Raw genomic sequence first — 12,815 nt, 5'->3', positions numbered from 1 at the left:
AAATCACCATATTATTTTACACACCAAATAGCCGACATTTACTGAAGGTACTGAGGAGGGGTTGTTACACAAACATTCCTATCGTTTCTCGTCTTTCGTACTAGTGTTTCGTTCTGTCAAAAATATATATATATATATATATATATATATATATATATATATATATATATATATATATATATGTATTTATATCTGGTCTGTTGTCAGCGAGTGTTTCGATTTTGAAACTGCGCGTCAACATTTTAAAAATAGTCGTTATTTTATTTAGTTATTCACTTGATTATTTGTTTAATGATATTGTATATTTATTTATTTATTTATTTATTAATTTATCAATGTTTTGGGGAAATCACGAACATAATGATTGTGCAGAAAGAAAAACGATTCACCTTTATGAACTATTTTACTACAACATATTACTAATACATTAACACCACAAAGGGCATTAGATAGTTAGTAAAACATAAAAACAAGACAAAAACAAATCATTAATAATATGTGAAATAACATTACGACTACTAATCAATTGAAATAAAAACTGTAATGCTTTCATGTACATGCAACTAAATTGGTTTTAAAATCTGAACTGAAGATGGCAGTTTTGGGTTCACTGCTAAGTAGTATGTCAAAACATAAAAACGATAGATCACAATTTTTGTCCTTTCTATAACGGGGATCTAATGGGCAAGGTGGGCAGGACGTAGCCCAGTGTTAAAGCGCTCGCTTGATGCGCGATCGGTTTGGGATCGATCCCCGTCGGTGGGCCCACTGGGCTACTTCTCTTTCCAGCCAGTGCACGATGACTGGTATATCAAAGTCTATGGTATGTGTTATCCTGTCTGTGGGATGATGCATATAAAAGATCCCTTGCTACTGATGGGAAAATGTAGCGGGTTTCCTCTCTAAGACTATATGTCAGAATAACCAATCCAATACGCGATTATTAAAGTTGCATTCTCTGGTTACCATATTATAACGTCATGTACAAATGTGAAATACAAGCTCAAATGTACTTTAGCACAGACGATTAATACTGTTACTGAATCGTATTGCGCTGAATTTTTACGAAGCCTGTTTTTTTTTTTTTTTTTTTTTTTTTTTTTTTTTTTTTTTTTTTTTTGTTAAACGTAGGTGTTTCAGAATTCTTAATGTATACACGCGTGTAAGACACAAACAGCCTCTGTAAATTCCGCCCATAATGATTAATTATCGGTATCCGTAACAGTAAATCGCCATTAAATGGTGTGGTTGGAAAAACTCTTAATATCGAGGGCTGACAACCAGTACTGATTGGTTCCAAAGTCATATATATTTATTGTTTCTATGTGGTTGGGTTTTTTTTGTGCTTTTTGTTGTTGTTTTTCTGTTGTTTGCTTTTTGGCTGGTGTGTGTGTGGAGGGGGGGGGGGGGGGGGGGGCGGGCGAGATCAGGTTGAACGTTTAAAAAGCTAACAAAAATTCGTAAAAGTGAAACTATTTTAAGATTATTCTAATCATATAATTTTGCGTCATTCCTATTACATTGTATTTTTCCCGCCAAAAACTATATTAAAATGTGAACTCGTGGACTACTTTGTATTTTCGCAAACAGTCGTCAGCCCTTGATATATTGTTTTGTTCTATAGAAAGAAAGCAAAACAAAACAAAATAAACAAGTAAGCAGACCATATTTTAAAGTTTCAATATTACCTATAAAAGTGCCACATCTCTCTATTTATTCATAATACAAAGTATTTGACCCAACAAGCAATATTTGCATAAATAACTCGAGAATATGAACATTGTACTGTGCGTATTAATACACCGTGTAAATAAGAATCGTGTTTAGTACGACTATATTCCTTCAACATCACATTGTAGCAAATCTTATGATATCAACAAAATATGGCTATATCCACTAAATATCCACTAACAATTGTACAGTAATTTTTGTTTTTCGAAAAATTATTTGGTTGTAATTGTTATGGGTATATAGTTGAAAAGCTAAAGTTTATTTTATTTTATCGACAGCACTAGAGCACATTGATTTATTAATCACCAACTATTGAATGTCAAACATTTGGTATTTTTTTTACATATATTCTGAGTGGAAACCAGCTATATGTGTCCATTAGTAACAAGGGATCTTTTATATGCACCATCCCATAGACAAGATAGCACATACCATTGCCTTTGATATGCCAGTCGTGGAGCACTGGCTGATATAATTGAAGGCATTTTGTTTATGTATCAAAGCAATAGTTAATAAGCATTTTGAGAGTACTGCTAAAGCAATAAATGTCCCCTACAGGGCCCAACAATTTTCATATTTTATAAATTCAAAGCCATAATTCTGAAAAGTGAGTAAATCACCATGAAACTTCAACTTGATCTGTAAAGCTATATACAAATGATAAAGCTATATACATAATTTTCATCTTGATATCTCCAGGCATTGACAAAATCCAGAAAACAAATTTTCACACTGCCTAAGTTCAAGGGCCATAACTTCGACCAAAATGGGTAAATCGTCATGAAAGTCCAACTTGATCTGTAACAGTATAAGATGAAGCTATACACAAAATTTCAGCGCAGTATCTCTAAGCCTTCTGAACACAAAACCCATCCGGAAAACATGTGGGACAGACTGACGGTCAGACAGACAGACAGACGAACAGAAGGAGGGAGATGAAACCTATAGTCCCCTCCGGTTGGACCGGTAGGGGACTAACAAATAGTCATGGCGGCAAGCAGTCATTGAGCAATTTTGAGAAAAAGAAAGAAATGTTTTATTTAATGACGCACTCAACACATTTTATTTACGGTTACATGGCGTCAGACATATGGTTAAGGACCACACAGATTTTGAGAGGAAACCCGCTGTCGCCACTACATGGGCTACTCTTTCCGATTAGCAGCAAGGGATCTTTTATTTGCGCTTCCCACAGGCAGGATAGCACAAACCATTGCCTTTGTTGAACCAGTTATGGATCACTGGTCGGTGCAAGTGGTTTACACCTACCCACTGAGCCTTGCGGAGCACTCACTCAGGGTTTGGAGTCGGTATCTGGATTAAAAATCCCATGCCTCGACTGGGATCCGAACCCAGTACCTATCAGCCTGTAGACCGATGACCTAACCACGACGCACAGTTTTGAAATTCAGCTTTTCAAAGGCGAAAATATGAGTAAATGTCTTGAACAACAACGCCCAGTTAAGGTTAAAATATTTCAAATATATATTATCGCAAAGTGTTATAAATCCACTTGTTGTAAAGAGGAAATGTGTCCTTGTGGGCCGCAATATTTAAATTATTTATTGAAAAAAGATATAAAAGCGTTAAATAACTGTGTTCCTACGACTGGTTTTCGTTACATCTAGTTATCGATCGTTGACTCAAAGTGTCAGGTCGGTTTAGCCTTTTTATTTCAGGGTCTAATGCATGTGAATCAAGCCTTGCGTCACTACACATGCTATTACTAAACATGTCTCCTGTCACACTAACTACAGGTCATGGCTTGCAATTACCATACGCAATGACACCCATCTGCCTGCGACGTGATGAGGTGCACTAACCCCCCCCCCCCCCCCCAAAAAAAAAAAACCCAACAAAAAAACAACAAACAAACAATAAACAAAACCCAAACAAACAAACAACCCACACACACACCAGGATACATTATTTTCCCCTTCGTTGTGAGTATATCTTGTGTGTGTGTGGCGGTGGTGCTGGTGGTGGTGGTGGTGGGGGGGGGGGGGGGGATCTAGTTGATTCGGTAGAGCGCTTTGCTGATGTGCTTGCGTGGTAGAATGGAATCACGCCAATGGATCCATTCTGTGATTTGTTTTTGTCCCGTCCCAGCCAGTGCAACACAACTGGTATATCAAAGACCGTGGTATGTGTTGTTCTTCATGTGGTAAAATGCATATAAGAGATCCCTTGCTATTAATGGAAGAAAAAAAATGTAGCTATTTTCCGATAAGACTACGAGTCAAACATTACCAAATGTTTCACATTCAATAGCCGATGATTAATAATAGATCAATATGCTCTAGTGGTGTCATTAAATAAAACAAGCTTTAACGTTAACGTTTTGAGTATATGGAGTAGCTCATTTATATAATACTTGATACACCACATTATAATATATCTGGCACTTGGTTTGTTAATTGTGAATGACTGATTAAACAAAATAAAATATGATTGTCTTGAATGCAGTCCATCTTACAACCTCTTAAAATAGTAGGCAGATTAAGCAGATGCGTTACCGAACCCAAATTCCAATTGTCAAAAAGTGCAATATAATAGCATAAAAGTATCTTGAACTACACACACACACACACACACACACACACACACACACACACACACAATATATATATATATATATATATATATATATATATATATATACATGGGGTCAAAGGTTAGAGCAACCAGAACGTCGCATATAGATCAGCTCTAGGAAAAGTGGCGAATGTTTTCAGTATATAAAAACAAATTGGGGAAAAATTATATATTTACAAATTCGTCACAATCTCGAGAATCCGGTGAGACTGATATAATTTTGTACTTCTTGACATTTAATGATTTTTAAAGGATGTTTTAATTGTGATTTGTACAAAACGGAAAGTATGTGTTAATTATTACGTAACTACCCCAAACCCACTATTCCCAGTTGAAGACGTTGAAGTGAATACAAGCTCACTACATGATCCCAGCTCGCCTTTACCAACAGTGTGATGTTTAAAAGACGAGAAGCAACAATTAAATAGTCTCTATTAATACAGAGTTCTCTACAGAAGCATTTATTGTCTCCGTGTTCTTTTTATGTCAACACCTTCCATTATACCATTTCTTGTATGTGTACATGTATCTGTATGTAAAACTGATGAACTGTAAATGTTGAAAGTTAATAAATGAATTGAAATGTGACTACTACTACGATGAGTTTATTGACATGAGTGCGACTAATGATAAAATGCGGATGCTCAGTAGCGACCCTAACTCTGATTCGTCACCGTACTCGATGTTAGGAAAATGTACAGCATATAAGCTTAAACCTGGCAAGAAAAAGGTAAGAAGTACTGATGTTGAGAATACTTTACAGCTAAATTTGACAAAAGAGTTGCGTGCTATCAACACTGCTGTGTGGGGCAGAGAGCTGGAGAATGACAGAACAAGACATGTCAAAACTGTCCACCTTTCACACGACCTGCCTCAGACAAATTCTCAGAATCTTTTGGCCACAAACCATATCCAATCAAGAGTTGCTTGCCAGGTGTCAGCACAAAGATATGCCTACCATCATTCAGAGAAAACGCTGGAAGTGGATTGGACACGTCCTCCGCATGGATGCAGATTCCATAACAAAAACAGCCATATAGTGAACACCAGAAGGCAAGCGGAAGCGAGGACGCCCAAAGACAACCAGGAGAAGAACTGCGCAAGCAGAGTTAAAAGACATTAACCACACCTGGGGCACCATACAGCGAATGGCCAGACACAGGGAGAAATGGAGAAATTTCGTCGCTGCCCTAAACGCCAGAGGGCGTAATGGGCAGTAAGTAAGTAAATTTGACAAAGTCTTCAGCCTCAAACCCGGATGAAACATGTATCATGGAAATGATTGCCAAAGAGCTGAAAGAGATAGATGCAAAACAAACATAACTACATAAACAACTGGAACAAATTTATCATATGTTCCAGTTGTTTATGCAGCTCTGTTTGTCAAGAGGACTTGACGATAAATTTGGAGCTTGTGAAAGAAGAAATATTTAAAAAGTTCGATGCACAATTGCAAAAACATGAGTCGAGAATCGGGCACATCAAAATCGAAAACGAAACACTATAAAAGAAAGAAAACGCTTGACTAAAAAATGAAAGTATGGACACAAAAGAGGAAGCTATAAGCGCAAATGTGGCCGCCAACACAGCCCTAATAAGGACACACCTTACAATTATATATTAATAAATATTAATTATGTTAGTTATTTTATGCCATTGGACATTATATTATTATATTTTATATATGATTATGAATATTGATTATTGTCTGATGTCCATCTTGTATAGAACACTTATATAGGCTCTGCCTGTTGTGCAATCCTTTTGAAAAAAAATTCTGATCAATAAAATATCTCAAAACAAAACAAAGGACAGACCACCTAGAGCAATACACTCGCAAAGACAGCATCCGGATATGCGGGGTCCGTAATGAAACTAAAAACGAAACGGTCGAAGAAACTACGGAAAAAACAGTGCAGGTTTTAAACAAAATTGGAATGACCGTAACAAAACAAGATGTCCGCATTGCACATAGATTGAGCCCTTGTGACATAAACAGACGAAGGCCGATTATTGCTAAGTTTGTTAAAAGAACCCACAAAAAGAGAAGGTATCGTTATTTATTAACCTTTTTCTTATTTGTTTATTTATTATTCTAAGTATATTTTTTCTGTTACTTATTAATTAATTAATATTATTGTTTATTATTATTATTATTATTATTTATCTAATTACCAATTTATATTATTTATTTTATATTTATTTATTTTATTTTATTATTTTTTTAATAATTATTTTTATTTGTTATTTATTTATTATTATTATTATTATTATATTTATTTATTATTATTATTATTATTATTATTATTATATTTATTTATTTATTATTATTATTATTATTATATTTATTTATTTATTCATTTCATTTCATTTCATTTCATATTTCATTTCATTTCATTTTATTAATTTTAATTTTAATTTTAATTTAAATTTAATTTAATTTATTATTTATTATTTAAGCATGTCTTCTTTTTTACCATATGTGCATATATAAAGTATAACATATATGCGCATGCACATAATATACTGTGGATATATAGATGCTCAGATATAAGCAATATAATGCTATATGTATGCTATGATGTACATGCAAAGTGTGTAGGCCCTATATGTTTGTGTGCACGCATATGCACGTATCTGTGTGCATGTGTAAACTATAAATTGATAAAGCAAATAATTTAGTAAATAACATTTTATATGTGGTGCATACGTATCTATTTATATGTGGTGGTGATTACAAGAATGATGTTTATTATTATTGTTGTTGTTGTTGTTGCTGTTGTTATTATTATTTATTAATTCTTAATTATTCTTCTTATTAAAATTAGTATTATTGCCATCATAATCTTCTTAGAAAAAACAAATAGTAATTAATTTACTTTTATTTATTTAATGTGTGTGTGTGTGTGTGTGTGTGTGTGTGTGTGTGTGTGTAACACAGATGGAGTTTTATATTTACATGGAACTTTTTATTTATAATGCTACAATAGTAATTATAGTACAGTGTTGTTTTTTCCTTATTCATTTTCAGTAGTAGAAGTATACATAATTATTATTTCAGTTTTGGACATATATAAATTTAATTGGGATAGGGCTTAATTCATGGACATTTTTATGTTGTTCCCTTTGACTCTAAAGGTTTGTTTTTATTGTTTTCCTGTTTTTTTCTTTTTCTGGAAGCGTGCATTTAAAGTCTGTACGTTTATGATATGGGCATGTGCATGTAAGCGTCTGTACTGCAGGGTAATTTTTAATTACATTTTATGTAGTGTTCTGTGTAGTATATTATGCAAATCCAAATATTACTGGTTACGTAAAGTACAATATTTTATAGCCTTATTTAAAAATGGCTAGAGGATTTACTTATTCAGTGAACTGCTGGGGACTGGAGGATGTGAAGAAAAGAAAGGATGTCTTAATTTTTTTTTTAGATCAAAACGTTTATCTATCTACTTCCTTCAAGACACATTTTACGCTAGAAAAAGAGATTCTTATATGCGCAGAATGGGGATTTGAATGTTTTTTTAATTCTAATAACAGCCAGTCTCGTGGAGTTGCAATACTCTTAAATAACAATCTCGATTACAAACTACATAACATGTTTTGAGACACAACAGTGAATTTATTAATATTGGACTTAACTATTTGCAATAAACACTTAACATTAGTGAATTTATATGGTCCAATTCTGATAATCCTCATGTTTACAAGTTAAAATCCCAACGTATTAAGTTATTTAATAATGGACACTATGTACTGGGTGGAGACTGGAATCTTGTTCTAAACCCAGATATCGATACATATAATTATGTAAATATTAATAATCCGAAAGCACGCGATGAAGTACTGAAGATGATAGGTAACATAGACTTAATAGATATCTGGGGAAACCATAACCATGAATTGCACAATTTTACATGGAGGAGAAACACCCCATTAAAACAAGCCCGATTAGATTTGTTCTTGATATCAGACTCTCTGTACTCTGATGTGACATATTCAAAAATACACGGTGGGTATAGAACCGACCATTCCCTGATTAGTCTTCCTTTCGAATTCAGTGAAAAGGAATTATTGGAAATTTAATGACTCATTATTACAATATTAAACGTATATAGCGACAATGAAAAAGATTATCTCCGATGTTAAATCACAATATGCAGCTTTAGTGTATAACATGGATGCCATAGAAACTATTTCACTGGAAGAAATCTATTTTCAAATTAACAATCAACTATTCTTTAGAAGATTTACTTATGGAAATTAGAGGAAAGGCCATTTCGTATATAATAAACGAGAAGAGCAGTTAATCAAAGAAACAGAGAATTTAGAAAATAGTAATTGTCAAGATTTTAATACTATAAATTATAAAAAGAAAGATTGAGAACTATTGCGTCAAAAGAAAATGGAAGGTGTTTACATCACATCAAGAGCTAAATGGATAACTGATGGTGAGAGAATTACTAGCTACTTTTGTAATTTACAAAATAGAAGTTTTATTAGTAAATCCATGTCCCAAATTGAAAAACAAGATGGCTCAATAGTTACAGATAAAAAACATATTATGGAAGAAACAAAACACTTTTATTAGAACCAATATTCATCCAAAGAAGATACGATAGTTTATACGGATTTCAATTATTTACTCTCAGATCATGATTTAAATAAACTTCGTACAGAAGAAGCAGATCCCTTGGAAGGTGTGCTAACTTATGACGAACTATCCAACGCTCTTAAATATACAAGTAATAATAAAAGTCCAGGGTCTGGCGGCTTTACTACGGATTTTTTCTCTGGAAAGACATAGGTTATGTTGTCCTTAGATCTCTTTATGTATTTATCAATGGGGAATTAACGGTTATGCAGAAACTAAGAATGATAACTTGTTTACCAAAAGGTGATAAACCGGAACGCTTTCTTACGAACTGGCGACCAATTTCTCTTCTAAATGTTACTTATAAATTAGCATCTGCTGGTATAGCTTAAAAATTAAACGGGTACTCCACTTCCTTATTAACGAAGATCAAACTGGTTTTATGTCAAATCGATACACTGGAGACAACATTAGAATCATGTATACCTTTTATACTATACCGAAATTCGTAATGTCCCTGAAATGTTATTACGAATAGATTTTGAAAAAAGCATTTGATTCAATATCATGGTCATTTATGCATATGACTCTAGATATTTTGGATTTGGGGAACATATTAAACTATGGGTTTCTGATTTATATATATATATATATATATATATATATATATATATATATATATATAAAATTAATCGAGTGTTATCGTTAACATAAATATGTCTTCTTCTTTTCAAATATATAGAGGATGGAGGCAAGGAGATCCATTATTCCCATACATATTTCTTCTCTGTGTAGAGGTTATTGCAGATCTCATACACACAATTAAAAATAATTAAATGTATTACAGTAGGAAACAAAAAATATAGTATTTCACAGTACGCTGATGACACATTTTATTTTTGATGGCAGTAACACATCTTTTTAAGAAACTATTAATACATTGAACACGTTTGCTGAATTATCTGGGCTAAACATTAATTATGATAAATCTGAAGTGATATGGATTGGTTCTCTTACAAATACCGCTGTAAGATACTTACAAATCTCAATCTACAATGGAACCCTACATCTTTCAAAGTACTCTGAATTGGTTTTAGTACTGACCTCAGTAAAATGGTCAAGCTTAATTATGACTCCTAATTATTTGAAATTAAGCAAATCATAAATACATGGATGAAAAGACTATTAACATCGTTAGGTAAAATAACTGTAATGAAGGCACTTTTAATATATAAACTTAGCTATTTACTATTACTATTACCAAATCCGTCTGAATGATTTCAGAAAGAATTAAACAGTATACTGTTCAAGTTCGTATGGAACCAAAAAACCAGATGAAATAAAAAGAATAACTCTAGCAAACTTGTTAAAGTGGGAGGTCTTGGAATGATAGATATATTTATCGATGTTAAAGCTTTGAAGATTACATGGATACGGAAACTGGAGAAAAAACACCCTAAATGGAAACCAATTCTATTTGTATGTTTTCCACAACTTCGTAATCCAACTTATTTGGAAATTATTTTCCAAAGCTATGCATTAAAAATACAAATAGTTTATTTTGGAAAGACGGTATTAGTGCTTTCTATGATATCTCTCTAGCTATTAAAGTAACAACGTTTAAAGTATTTTTATCAGAACCACTTTTTTACAATTCCTATATAAAAATAAACAAGAAAACGTTGTTAAAACGGAAGTGGCTAAAAAAGGGTATTTTTCAGATTTGCGATTTTGTTAATGGAAAAGGTTAATTTTATAATTTAAAATAATTTAATGAACTATACGACTTAAATGTGTTTCTTAGATTACTACGGAGTCATTAAGTCACCCAGGTCATACTTAAAGAAACTGAAAATGACACGGCTAGAGACTAACATATCTTTAGATGATTCGCCTGTTCAACGTTAATTTTGCTCTGTTCTGAAAGGCTCCAAATTATTTTATTACACATTAATGTTTTCTGATAATCGAAATACTGCTATGGCAAAATGGCAATGTCATTTCACCATGTAGCTTAACTTGTCTACTATGTATCTAAAACCATTTATAACCACGCAGGAAACAAAGTTAAGATGGTTCCAATATACAATATTGCACAGAATATTGACTACTAACACATTTGCCTACAAGTTGAAACTTGTGGATAGTGAAGCGTGTAGTTTTGTCATAAAAGTAAAGCATCTACATCTTTTGGGAATGTGATATTGTTCAAGAATTCTGGAATACATTTTTAAATTGGTTATTGGCACCTTGTAATCATATAATTAACCTAAAACTCTCTCTTGCACTTGTTATATTCGGACATAAAAAAAACAACTAGGAGAGACACCGTCTTTGATCTCGTATTACTTCCAGCAAAGTATTGTATATATCCATGTAAAGTCCAAAACGATACAGCTAGGCATTACACATTTTAAATGTGAAATTAAACAAAGATACATTGTAAAAAAACATGTACACTTCAGTAACAACAGTATCAATAAATTCTTTACCAAGTGGTCTATGTACCATTCTTTCTTTGAAAACATAACTTGATAATTCAAGTATTCGGTTATTTATTTACTTATAAGTATGTTACATGTTAAAACATGAAATGTTAGTACAATAGGATCGCAGTATTTCAGAACTTTGCAAGTCTGCACAGGAAATTAATAATATTTGTTTAAATTACCACATATATAAAATATAAAGGTGTTTTTAACAGTAACTACGTTTACGTACATGTGTATGCGAGTTAGTGTGTGTGTGTGTGTGTGTGTGTGTGTGTGTGTGTGTGTGTGTGTGCGTGCGTGCGTGCGTGTGTGTGTGTGTGTGTGTTTGTGTGTCCTTTCTGTTTTATTTCTTTTTTATTATTATTTTAAATTATTATTATTATTATTATTATTATTATTACTGTTTATTTATTTATTTATTTATTTATTTATTTATACTTATTATCATGATTCCCGTATTTAATCCCTCTTCTATAACCTAGACTGACAGAAACCATAACAGTTTTTTTTATTATTACATTTATAAACCATTGTGTTATTATTTGCCATGTTTTGTTTACATGTTTTGTACAGTTTATATATAATTATATGATAATGTACTTAAACTCGAATAATTATGTCATGTACTGGTACTGTCGACGACTCATATTTTGTCCTCAACATGAGTTGTCTGTCATGTAAATAAGGGACTGGAATATATATATATATATATATATATATATATATATATATATATATATATATATATATATATATATATGAACATCATGACATTTAGAAAAATCATAGAATTTATCGTCATATTCGATTGTACAACGTTAATTGCATTCAACCTCCATTCAAACAATATACTGCTCTTCAACTCCAATTTTGGTATTAAAGCTTTCCCTACGTTGATTACACAAATAGTTGTGATAGATCATTGTCCTTTGCTGTCTTTGGATATCGTATGAGGTTTCGCTGAAAGTTCACTTCTTAATGATTCCACTTGCTTTCCTAATGCCGTGACATTTGCAGCTATGTCCGATAGTAAGCTTTCTCGAGAACGCCATTGGTTTAACATCTCATACCGAAAACTCGAGATATCCTGTTTGATCTCTTCAAAGTCGTCTGTGAAAAAACAAAAGGCAAAAAGAAAACAATATACAGTGGAACCCCTCTAAACCGAACACCTTCGGAACCAATTAAAATGTCCGGTTTATGAAGTATCCGGTTTTGGGAGGTTAATTTCTATACTGATTTTTTTAAAGGACCGTAAAAAATGTCCGGTTGGGGGGGGGGGGGGGGGAATTCCGGTTTACAGAGGGTCCGGTTTTGAGAGATTTCACTGTAGTTTCGTTCTTTTCATTATGTTTCAATGTTTCGTATTCAGTCTCAACTATTGTCACTGAATACATGATGAC

General features: G+C 32.7%; 1 protein-coding gene across 1 annotated transcript in view; it reads right to left on the bottom strand.

The window, feature by feature from the left end:
- Positions 1 to 12,220: 12,220 nt before the first annotated feature.
- The window catches only part of LOC121387966 (short transient receptor potential channel 3-like), an 84,248-nt gene continuing 83,653 nt past the window's right edge, over positions 12,221 to 12,815 (bottom strand). The window contains exon 14 of the mRNA XM_041519149.1: positions 12,221 to 12,522. Coding sequence (XP_041375083.1) covers positions 12,332 to 12,522 — 191 coding nt within the window. The 3' untranslated portion in view covers positions 12,221 to 12,331. The remainder of the gene's footprint in view (positions 12,523 to 12,815) is intronic.

Source organism: Gigantopelta aegis, chromosome 14, assembly GCF_016097555.1.
Source record: "Gigantopelta aegis isolate Gae_Host chromosome 14, Gae_host_genome, whole genome shotgun sequence".
In the NCBI taxonomy this organism is placed as follows: domain Eukaryota; kingdom Metazoa; phylum Mollusca; class Gastropoda; order Neomphalida; family Peltospiridae; genus Gigantopelta; species Gigantopelta aegis.
This window is presented reverse-complemented; position numbering and strand designations above follow the sequence as displayed.